This window comes from Neodiprion fabricii, chromosome 4 (assembly GCF_021155785.1).
Source record: "Neodiprion fabricii isolate iyNeoFabr1 chromosome 4, iyNeoFabr1.1, whole genome shotgun sequence".
NCBI lineage: Eukaryota > Metazoa > Arthropoda > Insecta > Hymenoptera > Diprionidae > Neodiprion > Neodiprion fabricii.
In genome coordinates, this window is record NC_060242.1 from 4,949,950 (window position 1) to 4,976,437 (window position 26,488).

Consider the following 26,488-nt stretch of genomic DNA (forward strand, 5'->3'; position numbering starts at 1 on the left):
CTAGGTACTCATGTAATTCACACATCGTGAGAGCTTACAGTGATTGCCATCGCTTATGAGAATCTGAATCTGTCATAAACTACAAAATGGAACTTTAAAATATCTCAAGTTTACTATATATATTCATATGCTAAGAATATTAGTTTATAGTTGCATTTCCATGTTATTAATTTCTTTACTAACTTGATTTTAATTCATTCTTAGTTGAATTGAACAAAGTTGAAAGTATTTTTATGATTCGTATTCCTAAGGTGTAAGTGAGACATAACTGTGTCAGTCCATTTCTTTAGTGAGTCTACAATCAATACATGTGGTATTGATCAACCATTTTCTTGCAATCATAGATCATCCTGTGTACTTTGTCAAATTCCATGGGTTGAACCAAGTGCCATTTCACAATAATTATCAAAGTAATGTTGAGGATTTTCATAATTTGAATTCATAAATCAGATTTTAATTCTGCATTGAAGTATTAGCTGTATTAATTGGTACAGAAATATATCTTTTGTGTTAAACAACGTTATTATCCGAAAACTACGAATAAATTAAATATTCCTTTGAACAATTTAAATTATAAAAACAATTATGTTGAATATTAGATTATGTACTTTGATATTAAGAATAGGTGTAAAATGGTTGGAAAAATATAGCAGTTCAATTTTACATTGACGGTTTTGTGGTATTACACAAAACACTACAGAATATTTTTAATCTGTTATAGACTTCGCTGTGCTCAGCTGTTTCCTCAAACATGAGACACTTGAATGAGTATGCTTTTGTACGGTGTAAATTATTTACGAATTATTATCATATTTTTATAAACTGGACTTTCCCGCTTGGTAAATAAATCGAAACTTGGCAGTATAAAATTTATTTTAATACCCTTCGTCTTATGTAGCAATTTTACATCACCCTACGAGTTGTATACTGTGTAGTGTGTCGCCCTAAATCATTTAATATGAAGACAATTGGACCAGAATAATCACGTTTTCTGCTCGTGTTATCTGGTACTATCCTTGTGAAAACGCTATGTATGTACCGTTACGTAGAATGTGGAAGTTTTGGTGGAACCAAACTTTTGGCTGCTTGGTAGCTCTGCAATTGCGTTGTCTGGTTTAGATGTGAAATTTGAATGGGGTATTGGATAAGGACTCATTTTGAAAGAAGATAAAAATAAATATAAAGCTTAGAAAATGAACGATCTAAGGGGAGAGTAAAAAACGTGGTGGAAAATTTTCAGGTCATGTTTCTTTATTTGCACTATAGGGTGATCTGAAACTCATATGGGTGCGAGAGAGATAGGGCTAATGACGCTTCACGGCGAAGCAAGGAACGGATGAAAAATTTGAGGTTATGTCAGCAACGATTGACAAGGTATACCGAAGAGTAGCACGACCCTACGGCGGCTAAACTTCCCCCAATTAGTTCAAAGGTCATTCATACCATGGTCGAATTTTCCACCACGATTCAGATCAATGGCAGCGACCTCTACCAGGAAAACGTTGATACCTACTAAATTTCGTTTGAAGCTCAGTGCATTTCAGACTGAATAATTCAGTCCAGGCGTGTTAGAACCCAAGCCAGAACCGTGTCAACAGAACCGCCAGCAAAGAGCCGCATTTTCCTTCGTACTTCTACCAGAGAGCTTCTACAGTAGGTAAGTAGATGTGACAACAATCAGTATTTTACTTACATTTACGTATCAACTAAGTACTAGTTTCAACGTTAATATTCTTTCTATTATCGATTGCAACGGTCAGATCAGCTGGAAATGAATTTGAATCATTAGGTTTCCTACGCGAAAGATTTTTCAGTGCGTGTTTGAAAATCGTTGACTCGGTGGTCGAATTAGATTAATTATAAAAAGTCAAAAAGTCAAAAATAAAAAGATTAATTATAACCCGTCCGGCGGGTTCGACCGCAAACATCCGGCAAAAACTTATATTTTGTACGTTACAAGCGTTACAAGCCAGTATTATCAGCAGTTGACATCTTGAAGTGTTGGACGTTCGTCGCTGTTACTACTATATACCGTTATATGCACGTATGTATGTAGTACATAAATGCGGTATATGCATGCATATAGTCGACTTTGCTTTAACCTTAGTCACAATACTGGGAACGTCCGAAGCGTATTTTTCGGAGAAATAAATTCCCGGTTTCCTGGTTTCGTTATCAAATTATGTAAATCGTCAACAGTTCTGTGGGCGGCGACAGCTAGCTTTCCAGAAGAAATACATTTGCCTCAGTTGCGCATTGCGTGTAATGACACAAGACTTAATTAAGCTCGTAGAATTGAGTATATTTTGGTGCTGCGTCCGTACTGACACACAAACTTATCCCAGTACAGGTTCGCAAGATTCTTTTGTTACCTGCATAAGCGATTAACACGTGACACTGTTTTGTATTTCGAAAAATGTCAAGCATAGCAAAGTAGCTTTTTCTTCTTTTGCCATTGTAGTCGAATATCAAATCTTGAACCGTTTCTTATTATTGGAAAAAATTTAGTCGTTTGGTAACAGATGTTCTAAAGATATTCTGAGCTACCGAAATTATTTTTTAACAAAATGTAATCCAACAATGATCCAAAAGCAATAAATTACAATAGCCTAGAATTAATAACAAATAAAAAATATAGTTGTTTGTATTTTCAGATCGATTTTTAATTCCTCCGAAACAATGAGCTACGGATATCAAGTACGTATTTTGAAATCTTCTTCATCGTTTCTAATGCATATCTTTGATTATGTCGATTATCAGAAGTTGAAGTTTCTATCTATCTTTTTATTCGGCATGAATATACTTTCATTTGTCTTGCAAGTAATTTGAACTTAACATAGCTGGCAGCAATATTTTCTAAAAATTCCCATTCACATTTTCTTCTTGATTTACTTTTTTTTATCATGCAACAGGCTAAAACTGATAAGGAAATTTGATTGTTAATTCCACTCAATCATTCGATCACCTGACTCAAGTTACATCGAATCAAGTCCCCTGCATCTTTGTAATAATTTATCCTGCCTTTCACATTTCCGTAATTACCTTCATCGATTGGTCAATCCTTCCTAATTACTTATTCTAAGAAACCCTAAGCTATATTAATACCAAAAAATTCGTAGAATAATTGTAGCCTTCCAATCGCTTTAAGGAAAATTAGGAAAACTCGTGGAATTTTCAATATGTACTCAAGCCACAGTCAACTATCGTACGATGCCAATTTCACCAGACAGTAAATACGTAGGATTTACTTTGTTCGAAAATTATTCGAGACATTTATTTCAAAAAACAAATATACTTCCCTTTCAAGTTCTACGAACATAAGTCAATTTCAAGGTCCGATAGTTCGGTGAAAGTTATCAGTGTTCTCTCATGCCTTTGCACAACTTTTGCCTGAACTTATCTTATCTTTATCTGTTATCAAGGGACCGCAGTACCCGGGCCAAATGCCCCCAAACGCCATGGGGGGTCCGCCAGGTGCCCCAGGGACCTCACCTTATCCCATGAATCCCGGTGCAGGCTATCCTCCTCCAACTGGACAGCAGGCTTACCCTGGAATGCCACAGCCATTTTCGGCCTATCCTTCTACTCCTTATCCACCTAATCAACAGCATTCCTCGATGCCTTATTCTCAGCACGCCGGACATGAGCAGCAAGTTCCGCAACCCCAGCATTACGGGATGCAACAGAACGCTCCACCTGGCACTTATGCTCCACCCGCCAACAATCCTTACCCAGGAAATTCGGTTCCGTATCCCAGCCATCCGGCTCAGCCGGTAAATGCTGCCCAGTATCCTGGTCGCTTTGTTCCTTTTGATACAAACGATTCCACTCCTCCTTTTCCTCAGAATACTGCAACTACGTTCCCAAGTAATGCTAGCCCTCACGCACAAGGTTCGGGTCCCTATCCAGGTGCCTATAATCCTGGCGGCCAGGGAATCGCGCCTGCGCACGCACAGCATGCTAGTGCGACCTCATTTCCTCCTCAGCATGGAGCTCCAGTCCCACATCAGGGGCAGGCTCAGTCTAAAGTAAGATAAATATTTTTTGGTGCTTTAAAACATGTATTTTTCTGTCAGCAGTGTGCAGTTTAGATATACATGCAATTGAAAGCTTGAATTAGTCTAAAAAAGTGAATGTTTGCTGTGTATGTATAGATTTGATTGAATAGGATGCATCTTTATGGCTATATTTCATTCTCAACTATACCTTTGTCGCCTTCTAAATATAAAATTCCAACTCTTTATTATCCAACTATTCTAATCCCACGAATGAATCAATACAATTTTGATCCGTAATATTCTTTCTCAGCTATCCCCGACTGTAGTGACTTATCCTGGCTTCGATGCAAGTGCTGATGCAGGAGCGTTGAGAAAGGCAATGAAAGGATGGGGAACTGACGAGAAAACCATCATTAATATCCTTGCGAATCGGACAAACCGCCAGCGTCAAGAAATTGCCATACAGTTTAAAACACTCTACGGCAAGGTGAAAATTATGATATCTTCAACCCTAATATCATGTCAACCAAATTGTGTAATATTAGAGTATTCTGATAAGTAATTAATATTTCAGGATCTGATTAAGGACTTGAAGTCTGAATTATCTGGCAATTTTGAAAATCTGGTTGTTGCTATGATGACGCCGATTGCAGAATTTTATGCTAAGGAGCTACATAATGCTATGTCCGGCATGGGTACAGATGAGTGTGTTTTGATCGAGGTTCTGTGCACTATGACCAATCAAGAATTACGTGTCATCAAGCAAACGTATCAATCCTGTAAGTTCGTTTTTTCCAAAGGACTGCCGCTTTGCTAATTATAAAATCAATTGAGTAAAGCCATTTACATTTGAAGCAAAATTCCTATACTAATAGTCAGTTTATGCAACCATTGTTTCATGCAGTATATGGGCAATCTTTGGAAGACCGTCTGAGGTCAGAAACTTCAGGATGTTTCAAACGCCTTATGACATCCCTTTGCTGTGCCAATCGAGATGAGTCAAATTTCGTAGACCCGGCTGGAGCGCAACGCGACGCTCAAGCACTGTTTAATGCTGGTTTGTACCGATTTGCATTGAATTTTCCAGTAAACGTAAGTTCAAAATCTATTTAATAACTCTGATTACGTGTTCGCAGGAGTTGCACAATTCGGAACTGATGAATCAGTCTTCAACCAAATTCTGGTGTCAAGAAGTATCCCACAATTGCAGCAAATATTTGCGGAGTACGAACGTATAGCATCTCATGAAATTGAAAATGCCATAAAAAGCGAATTCTCTGGAGACATTGAAGATGGTCTCCTCACAATCGGTAATATGTTATTCTCTCTTTCTACTTTGACAGACTTGCTGTTTTTATTTTGCGGCGTTGCCTGGCTGTTACTAGTATATGCGTACGTCAGCATGTAACAAGATTTTCTTCATCGTTACAGTCAGATGCGTCAAAAATCGCCCTGCTTTCTTTGCGAAACAATTGTACAAGAGCATGAGAGGAGCTGGAACTGAAGACGATCGACTGATTCGACTGGTCGTCACTCGCTCTGAAATTGATATGGGGGATATCAAGAGAGAATTCTCTCGGGAGTATAATCAAACTCTTGAACAATTTATATCGGTTAGTTGAAAAATCAGTTAAAAAATATCCTAATCTAAGCTGTTCCCAAACTTTCTGATCCGAACGTTTAATTGATAAACTACGTGATAACTATGTGTCAATTTAAATATCATCTAAATAATCGTTGTTACTTATTTTAGGATGACTGTTCAGGGGACTACAAGAAATGTCTTCTCGCTCTGATTTCTTAGAGCTTAGAGAGGGCCGACCAAATTTTTTTTCTTATAAAATCACGTGTCACCTTGCTTCACGTTTTAAGTAAGTACATGCAGTAATGCAGATATTTGTCTTCAAAAGATAATACGATTGTCATTTTATGAATTTCTTCATTCACATCCGAAATCTAAATTACTGATCTTTCGGTTACTAAACAACAAGCCGAATAAACTGTTTTTTCGTGATACTTTACATCAACGTGAAATGAGAAGAGTCAGTCGGTCTGTCCGACAAATTTTCCTGATGATCTCGAAAACAGCCAAGTGAAAAATCTGAAACAAATAGGACTTGGCAGCCAAATGAAAAAGTGTGAAAGAAAATTTTCCAAAAAACAAAATATTTAAAAATTAAAAAAAAAAAAATAAATATATAAATTGGAAAAAACATGTAATAAGACGGAAACAGTATATGGTAGACGGTAAGTCATAGAATATTTTTCATGCCCATCATTTCGTCGTAAAATCCTGTAAGTTTCAAATTTTTATCATCCAGCCGTCGCCGAGATTATCGCGGAAGTTTGTCGGACTGACCGACAGACCGGCATCCAGACCGACATTTTTCGAAAAACTTGTTTTTCGGATTCTAGCGGTTCGAAAACGTAAAGATTCGTTGAAATTAGGATAAATGATTTCTTACCGAAACCAATACTTTCTTCACATCACCAAAGGTAATGAAAAGTAATATTGAATCTACTGCAAGTACTGTACTGGAGTTCTTTTTATCTTACATTGATCCTTTTCTCTAATAAAACTATTCTACGATGTATTTTTACTGAACATAAGCATAATTGTTCAGCTATTTGGAATGTATTGTATGTCGAATCTAATGTTGATATAACACTTTTGTTATTCTAGATCAGAACAAAATGCTTGTCATGTAATCTAAAAGTGTTGCTGTGCCAAAATTGAGAATAATATAGTGTCGAATTGTGACAGACGATCGAAATACTTGCAAAAGAAAAAACAAATAATCAAAAAAAAAAAAAAGACATAGATCTGATTATGCTTGTTATATTTATATAAACATTTACAAATATTTGTGTAAAACTATTTTACTCGTGTTCGACGTATTGCCTTGGAAATAGAAATTTTATTGATATATCCGTTCAAATGTTGCTATTATTGGGATGATGTTATACATTATAACATAAATATCTATATCTGTATAAATGTTAAAATATAACTGTGTAGTTAACTGTATACTACACTATGAATATCCAAGCAGGCATATATATTGCACAATATGTTTTAGAAAGATTGCTACCTGTTACACGATTCGTGAATACACCAATTTTTCTAATTTTACCACATCACTCTGCCGACGAATAATATATACGTTAATTGAGAGTTTGCGCTTCCAGTGCCTATAAAGCTATATATTTTTATAAAGCCGTTTTCCCTTTTTGCTAAATTCCTTGCTGTTGCCCAGAGAAACTGTTAGTTGTACCATGCGATTATACTCATCTTGTATCATGTATTGTTCTTCTATTGCTGATAATAAATTGAAATCGAAATGTAAAAATGTCTTGATTATCAGTGTACTTGACGTACGAAATAATGTGTCAAGTATTACTCGCTGTTTGTTTGATCATTGACCAATTCAAAAATCTCAAAATCAAGAGTAAACTGCAGTAATTTAAATGCCATGTACTTACTCATGCTGCAGCGTGACAATTAGCCCACCATCGACGTCTCGTGTAAATCTGAAGTAATGTTAACGCAACGAAGTGTCACACAAAAAAAATTATTACTGTGCTATTTTTTAACGATTTTCAAGGAAATGACATTAAAAATATATGAGTATGTTTTGTTTATCATGGTTTACGAAATTTCAGATAATCTTCAATGTACGATGTAACGCGATTATTCGTATACATGTATCGTTACTGCAACGTTACTAACTTTATTTATTTATTTATCAATTTTACGGACACAAAGTCCCATTACAGATGAATTCAAAAACAATAGAATTCTCGTTTTTTTTTTACAAATCTATTAAAAAAATTAAATGTTTAATTCATTTTGAATTACTGAGTAAATTTTATATTCTTGTGGAAATCGTAGAATAACATTATATTCCATTAAAAATTACTCGAGGAATCACCGACATTTAGATGTAATTTGTAATAAGTTCATTTGATCGCGAAACAAGGTGTTTACAAAATCTGTGACGAACGTGCGTCAGCGCGTTTCTGGAAAATTTACCTAGAAATCTCGTATAGACGTCTCATGGAAGTCATGTACCGCGAATTTGTACGCCTAAATGAGTTCTTATGTCGAAATGACGTATTTTCTGACTTCGGACGTCTCATAGACGTGAAAAGTCGCGTCATAAGACTTCTTCCCTCAAACGTCTGATAGTCAAACTTCAGTTTTGTGTTAGATGGGCTATTGTTTAACCGACTTGCACCTAGCGAATTAATGATTAACGATTTACACTCACAATCACCTTGGTAGTGACGGAGAATGTTTCTTTATTCGGAATGACGGCATTATTTTGTGTAAATTTTTCGAACTGTCGTTGCAAAAAATATTTACTACTCGTCGTTGCATTTAAAATTACAGGAACAGACAACTTCTGTACATTTTTCCTTCCTCTAACGAAATAAATTTAACCGATTCGAAGTTTCGAATTATACGTTTCGAATGTCGAATTTCTAGGCTGATGGAATTGGAACGAAGACGATGAACGCGGGACAAGGAACGGCGGACTTTTTGGGACTGCCAGTGCGCTGTGTATGCAGTATTACATATATGTGTGTATGTAAGCTGGATTATAGGTTTAGTATGAGCGTGTAATTGTGTGTAATCGTGTCTACAGCTGGACGATGCGGACTAATGTGTACAATTTGGGCGGTGTACAAGTAATCCGTGATTTATCCTTTACCAATAATAACTACGAGCTGCGTGAACGTGAGCCTGCAGTTTGATTAATCACAGCGATTGACAAATATCGGAAACATCGTGCGTCAATTAGTTGTCTGCGGAGTGATTTATGAAAAATGTTCGACACGATCACTTGACGACTGATGAATGAATGCCTGCTACTTTGTGCTATCTGCGTGCTTGTTGTACGCACTTGTCAAATTAGTTTGAAAAAAAGTTAAAGGCCCGGCAGGGTAGAAATATTTGAGCATTTTTAGTCGATATAATAAAGTGACAGCTGATATCGTTAATAATGGAAAACGAGACGAAGGACGGTTGTGCTGTAACGGAGGATCGAGGTATGTTATTTCAGATTTTCCTCTGAATCTAGGTTATGCTACTGCAACCCTACTAACGACGAGAAATTCTTGGTAAAAAATGACAATGAGCTAGTAACTCCCTCCAACGTCAATGCGACCCCCTGGAATTGGAATGTATAACACGAAACTTAAAGAAAAAATATCTCTTTGATAAAGCAAAAATAATTAATGAAATGTATGAATAAACTCACAGAGCTTGGTTATAATAACAACTTAAAAGACTTAACGTCGCTAAAAGCAGAAGGTTTTTAAAATTTTAATGAATCATAGCTCAGTTTTTTTTGTGAACGTATTCTCCAAATGTTGGCCAACGCAGAGTTTTCAACTAGCTTGTTGATTAACCCTAGTCACTGGCAGAACAGACTTTAACGTATAATTTTAAAGTCAGCGTGCTTGAATCAGGAATGTTTGTGCAAGCAAAATGAAGAATGATTGAAAAAACTTTGGTTTTTCAGAGACTCCATGGATGTATTGCATATTGTTTTATTTTGCTGACATAACATATGAATATCAACAGAAATACGCACAAACTTTCTGCAATTGTGAATAGCTGAATTGTTTTGATTTGTGAATTATGGATTGTTGATCATGTTTATTTATTAAAGTGGTGTCGTTTTACTTGAATTTAGTTTAGCCAACTGCATTTGCAACCTCTGTGCTGTTTTCAATCATGTTTTGGGTGCTCAATTTTTTTTGACTATACTTTGACGGATATTATAATAAAAAATCAAATTTGGTTGGTAGATTGTAAATGTTAATAAGCGAGTGGCTTTGTTCGTTTAGATGATCTACTGATTAAATTAAAGAAGTTTGAGACTGAGAATGCAACGATACTAAAGGAATTTAATAGTCAAAGAGCAAAAATGAAGGAACTTTTTCTCCAGAAAGAAGGTAATGTGCCAAAGGTTGTTCGGTGTTTTCACTTAATTTTTTTCTAACTGCAACAAAATAACTCACCATTTAACCATCTGCTACTCATTCACAGATGAACTCAAAAGGCAGCACGAAGAAAAGATCGCCTTGCAAGAAGAGATACATAGATTACAGAATGATCTCGATGAAGCTAAGAGTCAGCTGACGGTGGCTGACCTTAAGGTGGAAAATGACATTCTTGTCGAAAAGCGCAAGGCGCAAGAAGAAATAGCCACTTTGGAGCAGCTGATTCAAGAGACAGTAGAAGAGTCCTCGTGTTCACGTAATCAACTTGGAGACGAGTTGCGAAAGTTGCAATCTGCGTTTCGTAAACTTGAAGCAGAAAATGCGCTGCTCCGATCGCAGACAACTCGCGAATCTGCGGACGGACCTCAAATATCTTTGTCAACTGTGACTAAAACTTTAGCTAGAAAAGTTGTCTCTCAATTAGGAGCTGATTCATTGTCTTTGGGCCCTGATAATATCGAAGAGAGCTTGAGGAAGGTAAACAAATATGTACGTAAGCTTTTAGACCCTATTAGTGTGATTGTGAGATTTTATAATAATATCTTAATGTGTATTAAGTAACCATTAACGATATTATTCTTTCATTTTCTTCGAACTCAATCGTCCCTTTCTATTTTTGAATTCTTGTCCAAGGAGGTGTTCATGATTTGAGATTTCTTATTTTATTACTTTAACAATGCACAATACGCAGTTTGATTGTAAAGAAAAAACTTGTCCTACGGTTCTACAGGCCCAAGAAGATGCAGAAGTTTTGCGTTCGCTGGTAGGACCTTTGGAAGAGGAGATTAAAGCATTGAAGGAAAAACTAAGATCGACAGATGACGAGCTGCAAAAACATATAGAAATTAATTCGCAAAAAAAATTTCAAACGGAATCAGGATCTGCTGCGGAAGCCAGTTGTGATATGTGCGCTAATTATGAGGCACAATTGGTGAAAATGCAGGCAGCGGAAAAAGAATTTGAAAAACGATTGGCAGATGCTGATCACTTGTTAGAAGTCCAAAAGGAAGATTTAGTCAAGGAGGTAGAATTTCGTAAAGAAATGGAGGAAAAGTGGAATGAAAAAAAAGAAGAACACAAAATTAAAGTTGCAGAACTCACCTCCGTTTCACAATCCTCCCAGCAAGCCCTGGCCGACTTGAAGCAAACGTTAGCACAGATGCATCAAGGCGTTACCGATGAACTAAGTAGATTGATTCATGGAAGAGAAGAGCTACAAAGGCATCTCAATGCGTAAGTTGAACTGCACAAATTTCGCTTCATTCATCTAGATTCAGGTTTTGAGAAACTTGAAAAACTGTCACAATACATGAAATATCGCATTTTTGGAAACAATGATTTTTAATAACGGTTGTAGAATAAATAAATTTATTTTCACGGACATTTCTCAACGTTTCACATTGTTCAAACTTTTACAAGTTCAAACAAATTGGTATTTTTTCCTATACTTAGAAAAAAAAAAAAAAAAAACTTTCAGGCTGCAGAAAGAAAATGAAAATTTGGTTGGTAAGCATAGTAAGAATTCCATGCAGCTCCAAAGTGAGACAATTAATATGCCAAATAACGTTGAAGAGTTACATGTCACACTTTTAAAAATGCACGAAGACTTGATAGCAGCAAAAGTCGCGCAAGAAGTTGCGCAGGAAAAAGAGGAAACTTTACGTTACGAGGTGACCCTCCTTCAAGACCAATTAGATCACGATAATCGTGCGCATCAACAATCGGAATCTACTTTGGTTGAGGAAATTAGGCAGCTTAAGTAAGTGTTTTATTGTCGTTTGAAAAAAATTGTTGGATTTCATAATTATCCGCTTCAGTGGCGCGAAATATCTTTCAAGTGCTAATTTATAAACTATTTTTACAGAGTCCAAGTAGAGAATTACAAACATGATCATCAAGCTTTGAATGAAAAAGAAGAGAAGTTGAATAGACTTCAACAGCAGTTGGAAAATACAACAACGGAAAAACAAAAGATAGAATTAGCTGTTGCTGAACTTCGTCAAAGGCTAACCAGTCTTCAACAGGAATTAGATACTAGCGAAGAAGTACAAAAAGACTTTGTTAGATTATCACAATCTTTACAGGTGCAAAATTGGATAAATCAAATCAAAAAAATATAATATCAATTTATCTTCGGACTCAATCATTTGATTATTTTACATTTGTGTGAAATTGTTCGAAATCACAGGTTCAACTGGAAAAGATCAGAGAGGCAGGAAGTGAAGTGAGATGGCAGCACGACGAGGATGTTGACGAGTGTCCTAATTGTCGAACGGGGTTCACAGTTACAAGAAGAAAGGTGAGTGCGAATTTGTTTCCGTTAGCATTACAACGTCAACAGTGTTTGTATTTCTCGTCTACATACAATTACTTTTCTTCGAATAGATGCATTGCCGTCATTGCGGTCATATATTTTGTTCAACTTGTCTGTCGCACGTTGTAAACAGTGGACCCAAGCAGCGACCTTCGAGAGTTTGCGATGTGTGCCATACATTACTAGTTAGAGATACGGCTCCCTACTTTAGCCAAGAAGCACCGCATTTACCAGAATGAATATGTCGGCAAATATATATCTGGGAAAACTTGGCGAGATGTGCAATATCTGATTTAGGTATGTTTATCGATACTAGACAAATTTCTTACATTCATTATGACCGTAAAACTGTGTCTACGAAAAATAGAATACAATTAATACATTTTTTTCAATAATTTTTTGGTCCTTATATCTGATTGAAAGCTGTTCGTGTATATACAGCGATGCTTACTCACTCATTTATTTTTCAGAGATCATTAGAGCCATGGGACAAACGTTAGGTAAAAGTGAATTCTATGATTATCGACGAAGCGGATAAATTATGTAAATATCGATAGATTATTATTTTTAACTTATTCGAATTTTATCCTTCAATGCTGTCACGTAAATGTTGATAAAATAAATCATTTGTTTGATGCAGCATTCGTATACAGTTTTGGTTTTGAAAAGCTGAGATGATTTCGTACAAGTCTAATAGGAGGTAATTAAAAGTTGAGACACAAATATCTATTTCATCAAGAATTAAGTACATATTTTATTTACGAAGAATCCTTACACGTCATACGATGTTGCTATCACAGGCTACACGGTCGGTCTCGAATTTCCCTATTCTTTTTCGTTTCCTTATAAGCATTTTAAAACTGAATATCTCCCCTAAATGTACCCTAAAGCATTCAATTTCCCCGTAAAATCCCCCTAATTTTTGCCAGTCAGTTACTTTTCCTCACGAATGAGAATGGACAGAAAAAATCAACTTGATGTTTAAGAACAATGTTTATACTTCCAACTTAACATAGGAACGAAAAAAATTCATCGAATTTATATTTTGCGAGCCAACATTTTTACGGTTTAATTGAGTAGTGTTATCTACAGAATACTTGCACTCAGCCCAAATTATTTTGTTCCTACATTTAGCTGGAAATATAAACATTGTTCTTAAGCATTAGTCGACTTTTCCAGTCCAGTTTACTTGATGATAAAAAAAAAAAAAATTTCCACAATATGAACAATATTTTCCATGTGTAATCGAAAAAATTCCAAAACGACCAAAATATCGGACACTCCTGTGTTTATCTAATCTTGCTCTATTTGGTCAGTACTATAAAAAAATGTCCTAATACCCCCCTCCCTCTTATTTTCACAAAGCTTTCCTGTATTTCCCCTCAAATTTCTATCTTCAGCACTGTGAAGCCTGCTATGGACAAACGTATGGCGTAGGAGTCAACAATACATGCATGAGAATAAAACCGTATTCTTCACCCCAATCGATGACGCACTGTGGAATTGTTGGAATTGTGTCTCTGAGAAAACGCGGTGTAATTGTCTCGTACCAGTTACGATTTTTGTAAGTCGTATTACCGAATCCCTGGAATCCGAAACCGCTTAACTCTCCTTCTTGTTCTAACAAAAACCAAGGCTGCATGTTTGTACATTCCATGGATCTGTTCATAGCGTACTCATAGTGTGTACCTGAGATATGCACGAAAATCGTAGTTAATTACTATTGTTAGAAACAAACTCTCAGTAGCCAGAAGGAACAAAATCACAATAGTGAGATCAATGGAAAATTACCCTGCTCAGACATACAGACTTCTTTCGTCCATGCAGAATCCCATTCCGATACATTTCTGGGAATTTCTATAAATCCATCGGTTGTCCCGATCCAGATTCCTTCAGTCCCGGTAAGACCGTTCATTTCGCTGCGACCACCAGCTGCGATAGTCTCTGAAAAAGTAGCGATAATTGACAACGGAGGTTCCGTCGGCAACGTACAAAACTATTAGCTGAAGAAATTATCGCCCCGATCACCTGGTTCAGAAATTTTTTTTCATATTGAATCCAATCACTACCTGGTATTTGAAAATAGCCGAACATGATGAAAAAATTGCTCCCACGTTTGGCGTCACGAAGTAAAAACATCTTTGTATATTTTCCAAATGTTCACACTAAATTTCTTTCCACATTGTTATCCAGAAAATGGAGAAACTGTCGTTTACGAAGCTTTTCGAAGGAAGAAATTTTTCACTGGCAATATTTCTACAAGAATATCGTAATTGTATGGTGAAAGATAATTTAACCACTAACCCGGGGATATGAAGTAGACAGTACTGGTCCAATACTGTTCATCAAATATCGTTTTGATCTGATACTGGTTTAAATTCGACCGGTTGTAAATACTTTGTACATTTTCGACGTCACTGCAGAGTACGGCAACCTGAAAAATCAAATGGTGCCTTCCCTGTACATGTTCAATTTTATCAAGTACCAAATATCTGTACGACTTCGATGATACGACGCGATAAACGTAAACAATAATTACCTGTATACCAGCAATGTTCCCGTAAGAATCGTATTTAAGACATACGCGACCGTCGCCTTCTTCGTAGCAATACACAGTCAAATTCAAGGAAGTCAAACCTGTTACTTCGACCCAACTCTCGTTAATAGCATCAGATTTTGTACGAGGCATCTGGAAGAAGCTGTTTGCGTGTGAAGGGTCCTCCCCCGAGCGGCTCCATTTCACTAAAATTTAGTTGCGTAAGTATTGAAAAGTTGATTGCACGCAAAATCGAGAAGTAGACAAGAAAAAAATAAGTGTCATTTGCATGCTGATTGTAGGTGATTAGTAATTGTGGGATAAAAAATTTTTGCCAGAAAATGTTATTTTAACTAGTTGTTGTATCTTCGACGTATTTTGGTGCGCTGAATTCGATGTTGGTCCGTTTTTTCTATCGCAAAAATGGCAATTTCAATGGCACTTTCTGACCCGTATTATCTTCCAAGCCGCCCCATGATGCTGGGGTTGAAAATTTGGGTTCCTCTTGTCAAAATATACCACTTGAGCTGTGATTCGAGTCGGATGGAAATGCTCTTGACACATTGAAATTATTTTGAATAAAACTTTCAAGACAGGAAAGAATATGCACATCTTGACAAACGTGAAAAATGTAAAATTCACGGGTTTAAAATATATTTTTACGGCTGTACGCAAGCGTCATGAGATTTGTTCGAAAAATGGTTTATCATATTATCGGTCACAGCACAAATCATAAATTTTCCTCAACGTACTTGATGAATCGGTTTGAAAGATAGTGCGAGTTAAAAAGTGCGATTTCCAATCAAAAGCCCATTTTTGGAAGGAAATACCTCAATATTCTGACGTCACGGAAAAAACAGGCAACGCCATTGGATTCAGTTCACCAACATACGTCGGAAACACGCCAACTTATTCATTTAGCATTTTATCGCGAAAATTTTCAACTCCAGTGTAATTATACCGAGAAGATCGGACCACTCGATAGCAGATGCCGTAGCTGAAACAAGCAATGAGAAACAAATTGTTAGTTTTTTCTCGAAGATTTCATCTATCCGTAAGAATATGTCATGTCTGCAGGTATGTATTTGACGAACTGATGTACAGTATAATTATTTAGGGACGAGAACTTACCGGCGATAAGTAACAGTACCGCAACAACCTTCATGCTGACAAACGGAAAATTAATGCAACTCTGAAAAAGAATTAGCTTTATCAACGCGGTAAGAAAAACAAAGTTGTTCCGTTTCAGTCTCGTATCGTCACAAGTCTCAGAATTATATATTGTGTGCTTCCACCTTTTGCTCGTTATCTTTTTAAGATACTGTTTTCACGCTTCGAAACACATTTACCACCCTCGAAGTTTTATTATTAATTCGTGCATCGCCGCGTCGTTTATTGGAAAATATATAACTTCCAGGGTAATATATTTGTCGCCTTCCAAGGTTTATGCGGAATTCGTCGATCATTTCGTCGTTTATGTAAACGCCGTGCGCCGTTGCAAATATTGTCGTCACGCTTCCACGTCGAAACATTCACAATTCCGACTAATAAATAAGTACTTTCCAGGTGTTTTCCTCTAAACTTAGAATCAAAATTATCTTCATATGCATTCGTTCGCTATCGGGGAATTCGATAGAATGTCTTATGAAAGATCCTTTATCGTGGGAAAATAATCGTTGAAAAACTAAAAACCCAAACACTCACAATCGCTGAGAATATTTTCACGAAAATCAAAATTATCGCGCGGCACGCCGCATACGGCGCGATACACAGCAATAATTTCTAGGGTGAAAGGATCGAATTGGGTTCATTATCGTTTATACACATAAACTGTCTATTCCAATCATTTCACACAGCAATTCAGAAAATTGCCAACGAGCCGTCGTTTCGATCACAACAGTCTGATGAACACTAAAATTCATTTATTCACGTGTGCTTCGTGGAATGTACAAAAACGCGAAGTATTGCGACGGAATGCCCTTCTTCTGTTACAATACCAATAAATAAATTAGAAAAATAAATAATTTTGTATATCACATTCACCATATCTCCGTCTCGATGTTTAATAAAAGAACAAGAAAAATGAAAACAGAATGTATAACCAGCTGATAAAATCGTTTGAACTATTATTTCCTATCGTGTATATGGTAAAATCGTGATTATTCGTATAAAATGCATATATCATGTGTAAAAGTAAGATATATATATACATAAATATATAATGTAAACTTATCGCTAGCGATCCGAGTATGATTTAGCCTCGTACGTGTTTGTTCAGTTTCGTTCGTTCATTTACATGATTGCCCTTATTGCCTTTTTGGGGTTTTCTTTATTATATGCACGTGTATATATGTGTATATTTTTTTTTGTGTGTAATTTAGATTAATAAGTCGTAAAACATATATATATTTCAAAATGGAGTGAGCTCTTCGAAAAAACTACGTGCTTGTTGAATATTCAATGAAGTATTGTATGTGTAATGAAACGGTGACTTTGTTTCTAATGAATATACAATTCAATTGCTGAATGATAATTGCAGACTTCATCGAAACTATTCAATCGGCACAGAATTTTCTATAGTTGTGAGATTTTGACAAAAGTGAATCCTATGATTATCGAAGAGACGGATAAGTTATGTAAATATCGAAAGATTATTATTCTCAATTTATTCGAATTTTTTTCTTCGACGCTGTCAGGCAAGTGTTGATAACACGAATCATTTGTTCGATGCAGCATTTGTGTGTAGTTTTGGTTTCTGGTAGAGGGTACGATAAAAATTTTAAACACAAATATCCGATTCATAAAATTTGAGGTATTTTATTCACGGTACAATCAGCGCACGTCCTACACTCTAGCTGTCAGCAAACGTATGTCCATGATTTTGGAGTCATGAATGCATGCATACTGTTGAAACCATACTCGTTACCCAAATCGATGACGCACTGCGGAGTTGTCGGTATCACCTCTCTAAAATAATTTGGTGCAAAGTGTTCGTACCAGTCACGATTTTTGTAAGTCGTATTACCGAATCCCTGGAATCCGAAACCACTCAACTCGCCTCCTTGTTCCATTAAAAACCAAGGCTGCAAGTCCGTACATTCCATGGAACTGTTCATAGCGTACTCATAGTGGATGCCTGCAGAGGTACATGGAAAATTGTAATTAAATACCATTGTTGCATAAAAACTCTCAATAAACACAACGAACACGGTCACAATGTTGAGATCAATTGAAGATTACCCTCTGCAGAATAACAGCCTTCCTTCATCCATGCAGAATCCCATTCCGATACATTTCTGGGAATTTCTATAAATCCATCGGTTGTCCCGATCCAGATTCCTTCAGTCCCGGTAAGACCGTTCATTTCGCTGCGACCACTAGCTGCGATAGTCTCTGAGCAGAGAATCATAATTAGATACCGAAGTTTAATTGGCAACATATGGAACGATAGATTAGACAAACCATTACCTCGATCAGCTCGACCGGAATATTTTTTTAAAGTCGAATCCAATCGCTACCGAATATTTAAAAATATCGAAGAACGACCAAAAAATTGCTGAGATATTTCGCAACAATTCTACAACAATATCGTAATTGTACGGTGGTAGATAATTTAGCGACTAACCCGGGGATATGAAATAGACTGTACTGGTCCAATACTGTTCATCAAATATCGTTTTGATCTGATACTGGTTTAAATTCGACCGGTTGTAAATACTTTGTACATTTTCGACGTCACTGCAGAGTACGGCAACCTGAAAAATCAAATGGTGCCTTCCCTGTACATGTTCAATTTTATCAAGTACCAAATATCTGTACGACTTCGACGATACGACGCGATAAACGTAAACAATAATCACCTGTATACCAGCAATGTTCCCGTAAGAATCGTATTCAAGACATACGCGACCGTCGCCTTCTTCGTAGCAATACACAGTCAAATTCAGGGAAGTCAAACCTGTTACTTCGACCCAACTCTCGTTAATGGCATCAGATTTTGTACGAGGCATCTGGAAGTAGCTCTTTTTGTGTAAAGGGTCCGACCCTAAGTATGTCGATGTCACTGAAATTTAGTTATGATATCGAAGAATTGGGTACATTCAAGATCAAAAAGTAGACTAGAAAAGAGTAATTGTCATTTGCATTCTGACTGTAGATGATTGATAATTATACCACGAAGATCGGCCCATTCGATAGCAGATGATACAGCTGAAACAACCAATGAGAAAGAAATTAGTTTGTTCTTGAAATTTATATTTATTCGCACGAACACGTTACATCAGCAGTGGTGTATGAGCCGAATTGACATACAGTATTATTTGGGGATGAGAACTTACCGGTGATCAGTAACAGAAGAGCGAAAGTCTTCATTCTGGCAAACTGCTTCAATGATATTGAATCTGGGGTGAATTATACTTTACGAGTTCTTATGTATACCGAAGTTTTAATCTTGATCTTTTCCGAACTTCCTGTTCAAAATCGGTGGCAGGAGGTTGTATGGTGGTTGGCTGAAGCTGCTCACCTGATTAATCGTGGGAAAAGCCGCTGATTATGCATAGTGATTAGGATATTTAGATATTCCAGCGCGAGACGATTGGTTAAAAACGTTATCCCCTATTCTGAAAATAAGGACTTGTATGTTTGTAATCTGTTCGTGTTTCCTGTTTGCACGTTTGCTGTATTCGTTCAGCAGAATTATCTTTATTGCAGTTTGAATTTGAAATTTCTTGCAGGTGTTTATTTCTCTCGGCTTCTGTACGTGACATCGTAAAATGAGGGTTTTATGTTAAGGCCAACGTTGAGATATATAATGTTCAAATGTGAAAATTGCATACAACACGCTGCTCTACATTTTTTAGATACGAGCTTGGCTTAGGAAATAATAGATGATAATATTTATAAATGTTGTCAACTGTATTGTGATTCGACCCGTGGGACAAGATTATTCATTTTTTAAATCTTATCACCTTCGATCTAACATTGCCACAACCGTTCGTTCGAGTCACTTTGCAATCTGCCATCTGGTGAAAGAAAATCTAACTAGTGCAACCAGGTTAACAGCTGACTGGTGACCATGTTTTTCACGTGTTAATGGTAGAATAGGTATATTATTAATTATGTCGCATTAATTTATGTGACATGAGTAATTTGAAATCCCAAGAATTACGATTTGCCTCCATTAGGCATTAAAAATTTAGGTTATCTGGCGATAAAATGGCGCCGACAACCAGGCTCTGATGTTATGAGGACATTTTCCAACTGCGACTGTTGTTCACACCACGGTACGAGAACGGTCCTGAAAACGAGTTAATTATCGATCGAAGTAACCTGGGAAATGAAAAGAATTCACTTCCGAGACGGCAGGGGTCGCGCCCCTGAGGGAGGTGAATGAATACTTGCTTGGTTCAAGTAAAAAAGCTCGGAGGCAAGGAGTGAACGCAAGGTGCAACAGGCGGATCTGAAAGACAGAACGCAAAGAAGCCCGTGTCACTCAAGTACTCGCATTCAAAGCGTGGGGTTACCTCGATGGATATGCCGGAAGAATGAACTCGCGTACATACACTATTAAACTGTGGAAAATGCGCAATAAATGTGTTTCGCGTGCAGAGGGCGCCACCAGCAATCGAAGCGATCAAGATGAAAACTGAAGCGTGAGAGATCAGTTCACCCTTAGAGTGACGAGTCGCCGCACATGACTGCAAATTTCTGACGAATATCCGTAAACCGTTACTTTTTGCGGAAATTAGATTAGCTGTGAATAAGAACAGAATCTTCCTTTGGTTTACTTTTTCACCTGCCATGGAAAATCCGATATTTCCAAACATTTGTCTCTATTTCAACTATAACACAAAAAGTCTTTTTCTTCTAATTTTATTTACCATAATCAGAATAATCGACGACTAGCACCACCCGCAACAAAAAGAATTATCGATACAGTGAGTATTAGTCAGAGAGGAGCCTGCGATAGTTCACGATCGCGTTTTTATTTCCCTGAAGTAATAGCGCCTTCTGACGCGAAATAAGTTTCTCGAACCAATTTTTGAGGTGCTTTACAACTGATATTACCGCAGTATAATGAAATAATTGACAAAATTTGTAAGCTCCAAATTACTCAAAACTTACAGCGATTCATTGTCTATCGTCTACTAATATGTAAATCTCCATCTGCCATTCGAATCCAGCTAAATTTGGGCTTATGCTAAGTATTAAACAATCAAAACAGTATTGATTTATCGGTCACGTCTGATTACATATAGATTAATTATGGGAATTGGACGTGCATTTTGCGTGTCGATTCTATAAACCGTACATAAAAAAATTAAGCACCCTTCATCTGCTGATCATGTAGCTTTTCAGTTGACTTTCTTTTTTTTTTTACGAACTATCAAGTTTTCAAATCTGACCGCGTCTTTTGCACGGTGACTTGATACTTTTTGATCCTGAGAGCAAGCGCAGCGGTTCCGAGCTGGCGCTCAACGCTCGGGGATAAATATTCCAGAGTGCGTGAGTATTCGTGAAATATATCTGCAATCTACGTAAGTATAGTTTCTATTGATCGTATTATTTTCTGTTTCAAAACAACGGAGCAATTTTTTTTCCGTAGTAAATTATTCTGTACTACAATTCTCCTGTGGAATAATTCATGCAGAATTATTTCTGATGTGAATCTCGAATTCCTTTCTGTATGAAAACAATATTCCGTAAAAAAGATTCGTGTACAAACGAGTAGGTAGAACATATTCTGTAAAAAATTTGCAATGTAGAAGTGATTTCTGTAGAATCGAGCCGCATTTGTTATCTCATATTTCTCACACTACGATTACCATAATTCAACTGTTGGATAATAAACTGCAGGTTTCATCCATGATATTCGATCGGCACATAATTGTCGAAACGTATACGTTTTCTCAATGTTAGCTTTCAAAGTAGTTGAATAACCACCGAGGCGTCCAATCAGCACTTATACCCATCTCACAAATCAAACCTTGTGAATACCTCAAGAGAAGCGAAACAAGTATGATTTTCAGGAAATTAGTACAAAAAATTGGATAACTAAAAATAATTAAACGAACTTCGCAAAACGGTCAGTTGAAATCATTATAGCGGTATAGCAACCACGGATAATAAACAACCTAAAAGTCGGTGCTGATGTAGAATAGGTACAGTAATAGTTTGAAATTACGTAAATGACTGGGAGTATAGTCGAAATCAATAAGAGAAAAGTAAAATAATAGAAACGTTAGCGCGTCGTTTTCAATTTGTTAGCTTCTGTAACTCCAATTATACGGTGAACGAAGTAATGGAATAGAAAAATACGGTGAATAAATAAATATACGGAATGAAGTAAGTGCATGTTGCCATTATGATGACAATTAACGTATAAGTTGCAGGTTATACGTACTTCGATAGATATAAAATATGGTATTTTTTGATCAGCGTCGTGTACCATTTATCATACCCAAATACCGTCTGAAAAAGTGTCGACACATGGAGGAAGTCGAATTTTTGCAAGTTTAACGAAAGATATAAATTAAAAGATGAAATGTAATTGTTTCACAATAATCATACAATTTTATTCAGCCAGAAGCATTTTTGCACCTGGATTTCTGCAACTAGCACCAGTATTCCCATGGTTTGGAAGTGAAGTAAATGTGCATTGAAATTACACCGTATTCGGCAGCCCATTCTACGACACAATCTGAGGTCGTCGGGATTGTGGGCCTGATAGCGGCGGCTGGAGCTGGAACCTCCTCATACCAGTTTCGGCTTTTGTAAGTCGTTGATCCGAATCCCTGTAGTCCGACACCGCTCAGCTCGCCATCTTGTTCCAACAAGAACCAAGGCTGGAAGGCTGTACACTCGGTCGATGTATTCATCGCGTAGTAATAGTGAGTGCCTGAAATACGTATAAAATAACTTATCAATTGATGTTTATAGTCGCGAATACTCGTGTCAGATTGGAACAATATCCGTCCATGTCACACAGATTCATTGGCGCCTTTGAATTCCATTTGAGTATTATTAATATAACCTTCTACTTGTTGGATCATTTATCACAAGTTACCAATAGTTATACATAAATTGTTATCGGTATTTGACACTTATTAATATTTAAAAATATTCGTGGACCAATTATGCATTACCCATTTCAGGAATGCAGTTTTCTTTCGTCCATGCAGAATCCCAATCTGATACATTCCTGGGAATTGTTATATATCCGTCCGTGGTTACGAACCATATTCCTTCAGTGCCGGTGAGATCATTCGTTTCGTCGCGACCACCAGCTGCAATATCGTCTGAAAAGATAATGACAATTAGATACGAATGCGCTTTATTGAATGCATCGAAAATGACAAATCAAAGAAACTATTTGCCGCATTGATCATCCAGTCTCGGTAAATTTTTCACATCGAATTTCACTGCTGCGACAAATTTCTACGAATGAAACGAAAACTATGAAATATTGTAAATAATTAAACCGTCAATTGATAAAAAGAAAGTTGATTGATTTCATGAAGGTATTTCGTCCCCATTTTATGAACCAACATTCTCTTACAAAAAGTAGAATCTGACTGGTACGATAAATTCGTAACGGAAAAAAATTTATAATTCAATTGTGTGTATATATTTATACTTGCACTAAATGAAAATATAACCACTAACCAGGGGATATGAATAAGAGAGTACTAGTCCAGTACTCTTCTTCGAATATCGTTTTTATCTCATATTGGTTGAACACCGACATGTTGTATATACTTTGCATATCTGCAACATCGCTCACGAGCATACCGGCCTAAAAAAAATAAACAGTACACATCTACATTTCTCCGATTTCATCAACCGTATGGTCCTACGTAATTTCTGTACAGCATTCAGCCATTCGGCTAATTTTACGCATGATAGCACGCAATTAATGATTACATGAATAGCGGCAACGTTCCCGTAGGAATCATAATAAAGACAAACGCGACCGTCACCATCCAGGCAATACCCAGTCAAATCCAAGGAACTGAGACCAGACACTTCAACCCAGTCATTGGAAATGGCATCAGCTTTTGTGCGTGGCATCTGATAATAACTCGACCAGTGGAATGGGTCGAGCAACCAAAATTTCCATTTCACTGAAATTTTGTAATAACGAAGAGGCGGTTAAATCTTAAGAAGAAATAGGCAGAAAAAACAAAAACTATGTCATTCGCATCCTGATTGTAGATGATTAATTACCACGAAGATCGGTCCACTCGATAGCTGATGCCACGGCTGAAACAATTAATGACGAGGAACAAATTAGTTTCTTCAACGATAAATACGTTGTCTACCCACATGCATAGAGATATATTTGAGTAATTGTAATTTGAAATTCTCATATGAAATATCATAAATTGCGATAAAAAAGGCTTGCTCACTTATCCGTATTTCATATTCGATAATGTGCTATTAATAATAAACTTTAAGGCTGAGAACTTACCGGCGATAAGTAACAGTACCGCAACAACCTTCATGCTGACAAACGGAAAATTAATGCAACTCTGAAAAAGAACTAGCTTTATCAACGCGATAACAAAATTAGATTTGAATAACAACACTGCCAGAAAGTATTCGATAAATCGTTCAAACCAAACGTTGCTTAAGAAATTTGTGAAATGAAATTAATTTCGTTGAATTTTTTGAACACGCATAAATTTTATTAGAATTCTCTCATTATTGTGAAATTAACGTCTTCCAAAATTTGTGCAGGCTGTATTTACGAAACTATTCGTTCTGTCGCTTAAAAAAGAAATGCCCTAAAAATTTGTTCAACAATGTTTTGTTGAAACAATTTATTGATAACTTTGGGGTATTGGTATTAGTTAGATTTAATTATTTTATCGTCTTTACTGTGGTTAATTTCTGCCGATTTTTATCGTATCATAAAGTATTCAATGTTTTTGACGAGATTCACTTTTGGTTGAGAATACATAGCTTGAACGAAAACAACAATAAATGTATCATTCGTATTGTATTTGAATGAGACGATTCGTTAGCACGAAAATCGGTCCACTCCATAGCAGATGCAGTGGCCGCTGAAACAAACGATTCTTTGATTGAAAATGATATCGTCCTCAACTCTCGTGCGCAGAGATGTATTTCAATAATCGAAATCGTATATTCTTCTATGATTTGATCTCAACATTTTTTATTTAGCTTTGCGGAAATCATGCCTTGGGTAGCTCCAAAAAAAGTTCATTCACATATGAATATAATCGAGATGAGATAAAAGACAATTGATACTGCCGGGTTCAGGAATGAGAATTATTTACCGGCGGCTATCAGCAAAAAAGAGGAAATTTTCATACTGCAGGTGAGCTGCAAATTTCTGTAACTCCATCATTACAAAAAATTTGAAACATTCTTAATCGAAATGAAAACATTTGAACCTACCTACGGATGTCTGATTTTTGAAAAAAATTATATCACTGTTTTTATAATCAGGACCAAAACCAATGTCGAGAAGCAGGTTTAGTTCACACCCGCTTCTAAAACAAAAACATTTATCCTGTCCCTGGAATTTTCCTCTACGTGACGCAAGATTAATGTTAAAATTTCTTACACCCTCAAATAATTGATAATAGGTACATTCGGCGGTCGAAAGATGTTCTATACTTACGTAACCAATTGAATTACAGGAAATTCAGCACATGCAAAAATCGACTGTTCAGCCAAAGTTGTTCCGTTTCAGTCTCGCATCGTCATAAGTCTCAGAATTATATATTGCGTGCTTCCACCTTTTGCTCGTTATCTTTTCAAGATACTGTTTTCACGCTTCGAAACACATTTACCACCCTCGAAGTTTTATTATTAATTCGTGCATCGCCGGGTCGTTTATTGGAAAATATATAACTTCCAGGGTAATATATTTGTCGCCTTTCAAGGTTTATGCGGAATTCGTTGATCATTTCGTCGTTTATGTAAACGCCGTGCGCCGTTGCAAATATTGTCGTCACGCTTCCACGTCGAAACATTCACAATTCCGACTAATAAATAAGTACTTTCCAGGTGTTTTCCTCTAAACTTAGAATCAAAATTATCTTCATATGCATTCGTTCGCTATCGGGGAATTCGATAGAATGTCTCATGAAAGATCCTTTATTGTGGGAAAATAATCGTTGAAAAACTAAAAACCCAAACACTCACAATCGCTGAGAATTTCTTTTATTTCAAAAAGCACAGTTTATATGAATATTTTCACAAAAATCAAAATTATCGCGTGGCGCACAGCAATAATTTCTGGGGTAAACGGATCGAGTTGGGTTTATTATCGTTTATCAGATAAATTGTCTGTATCAATAACTTCACAGAGCAACTCAGAAAATTGTCAACGCGACGTCGTTTCGACCACAAGACACTGATTAACACTAAAATTTGATTATTCCCGTGTGCTTCGTGGAATGTGCAAAAATGCGAAGTATATCGATTCATCTCTAGAATATTACGGAGCGTATATCTTCCGTACATCTATTTTACCACTTCTAATTCTCATTCGAAGTAGTTTCATCAATTTTCTGTGTTAATTTCCTTTGTTTCCTGTTCTCTGTTCCATTTTGGAACTGTATATTCTAATCGTTACAGATTAATCTTATCACGTAA

General features: G+C 36.5%; 5 protein-coding genes across 24 annotated transcripts; 2 read left to right on the top strand and 3 right to left on the bottom strand.

The window, feature by feature from the left end:
- The first annotated feature begins 1,079 nt into the window (after positions 1-1,079).
- On the top strand, positions 1,080-7,348 carry LOC124179832 (annexin B11-like). 11 transcript variants are annotated; one of them, XR_006870157.1, is made up of 10 exons: positions 1,082-1,657; positions 2,655-2,697; positions 3,423-4,028; positions 4,309-4,485; positions 4,573-4,777; positions 4,903-5,055; positions 5,135-5,308; positions 5,430-5,611; positions 5,752-5,869; positions 6,682-7,348. XR_006870157.1 is itself a non-coding variant. In XM_046564622.1 (9 exons), exons 2-9 carry the CDS (start codon positions 2,680-2,682, stop codon positions 5,800-5,802), a joined length of 1,566 nt encoding a protein of 521 aa, XP_046420578.1. In that variant the 5' UTR covers positions 1,083-1,657; positions 2,655-2,679; the 3' UTR covers positions 5,803-7,348. The 11 variants fall into 11 exon arrangements, 10 of the variants coding, with proteins under 10 accessions (XP_046420584.1, XP_046420585.1, XP_046420578.1 ...); XM_046564622.1 differs by having other exon boundaries at positions 1,083-1,657; positions 5,752-7,348; XM_046564623.1 differs by having other exon boundaries at positions 1,083-1,653; positions 5,752-7,348.
- A 1,254-nt stretch (positions 7,349-8,602) lies between these two features.
- Positions 8,603-13,335, top strand: LOC124180435 (rab GTPase-binding effector protein 1). 4 transcript variants are annotated; one of them, XM_046565934.1, is made up of 10 exons: positions 9,098-9,315; positions 9,855-9,962; positions 10,057-10,499; positions 10,741-11,243; positions 11,488-11,769; positions 11,875-12,094; positions 12,199-12,309; positions 12,396-12,621; positions 12,795-12,867; positions 12,965-13,335. In XM_046565934.1, the coding sequence occupies exons 1-8, from the start codon at positions 9,240-9,242 to the stop codon at positions 12,561-12,563; spliced, it is 1,911 nt and encodes a 636-aa protein (XP_046421890.1). In that variant the 5' UTR covers positions 9,098-9,239; the 3' UTR covers positions 12,564-12,621; positions 12,795-12,867; positions 12,965-13,335. The 4 variants fall into 4 exon arrangements, with proteins under 4 accessions (XP_046421892.1, XP_046421893.1, XP_046421890.1 ...); XM_046565936.1 differs by lacking the exon at positions 9,098-9,315 and adding an exon at positions 8,603-9,050 and having other exon boundaries at positions 12,795-13,053; XM_046565937.1 differs by having other exon boundaries at positions 9,093-9,315; positions 12,468-12,621; positions 12,795-13,053.
- On the bottom strand, positions 13,050-24,651 carry LOC124180444. Of its 3 annotated transcripts, none has more exons than XM_046565953.1 (7): positions 24,539-24,651; positions 15,992-16,052; positions 15,822-15,857; positions 14,864-15,066; positions 14,629-14,782; positions 14,116-14,268; positions 13,050-14,013 (listed from the first exon to the last, which is right to left on the bottom strand). In XM_046565953.1, exons 2-7 carry the CDS (start codon positions 16,023-16,025, stop codon positions 13,739-13,741), a joined length of 855 nt encoding a protein of 284 aa, XP_046421909.1. In that variant the 5' UTR covers positions 16,026-16,052; positions 24,539-24,651; the 3' UTR covers positions 13,050-13,738. The 3 variants fall into 3 exon arrangements, with proteins under 3 accessions (XP_046421909.1, XP_046421908.1, XP_046421910.1); XM_046565952.1 differs by lacking the exon at positions 24,539-24,651 and adding an exon at positions 24,428-24,512 and having other exon boundaries at positions 15,992-16,089; XM_046565954.1 differs by lacking the exon at positions 24,539-24,651 and adding an exon at positions 16,156-16,159.
- LOC124180447 lies at positions 17,654-19,322 on the bottom strand. Of its 2 annotated transcripts, none has more exons than XM_046565959.1 (6): positions 19,198-19,322; positions 19,034-19,069; positions 18,721-18,923; positions 18,486-18,615; positions 18,101-18,253; positions 17,654-17,996 (listed from the first exon to the last, which is right to left on the bottom strand). In XM_046565959.1, the coding sequence occupies exons 1-6, from the start codon at positions 19,229-19,231 to the stop codon at positions 17,719-17,721; spliced, it is 834 nt and encodes a 277-aa protein (XP_046421915.1). In that variant the 5' UTR covers positions 19,232-19,322; the 3' UTR covers positions 17,654-17,718. The 2 variants fall into 2 exon arrangements, with proteins under 2 accessions (XP_046421915.1, XP_046421917.1); XM_046565961.1 differs by having other exon boundaries at positions 19,298-19,316.
- On the bottom strand, positions 22,413-25,658 carry LOC124180445. Of its 4 annotated transcripts, none has more exons than XM_046565957.1 (8): positions 25,509-25,658; positions 24,740-24,924; positions 24,330-24,364; positions 24,086-24,121; positions 23,783-23,982; positions 23,525-23,654; positions 23,005-23,157; positions 22,413-22,757 (listed from the first exon to the last, which is right to left on the bottom strand). In XM_046565957.1, the coding sequence occupies exons 3-8, from the start codon at positions 24,361-24,363 to the stop codon at positions 22,474-22,476; spliced, it is 837 nt and encodes a 278-aa protein (XP_046421913.1). In that variant the 5' UTR covers position 24,364; positions 24,740-24,924; positions 25,509-25,658; the 3' UTR covers positions 22,413-22,473. The 4 variants fall into 4 exon arrangements, with proteins under 4 accessions (XP_046421913.1, XP_046421911.1, XP_046421912.1 ...); XM_046565955.1 differs by having other exon boundaries at positions 24,330-24,390; XM_046565956.1 differs by lacking the exon at positions 24,740-24,924 and having other exon boundaries at positions 24,330-24,390; positions 25,509-25,625.
- Positions 25,659-26,488: the final 830 nt, after the last annotated feature.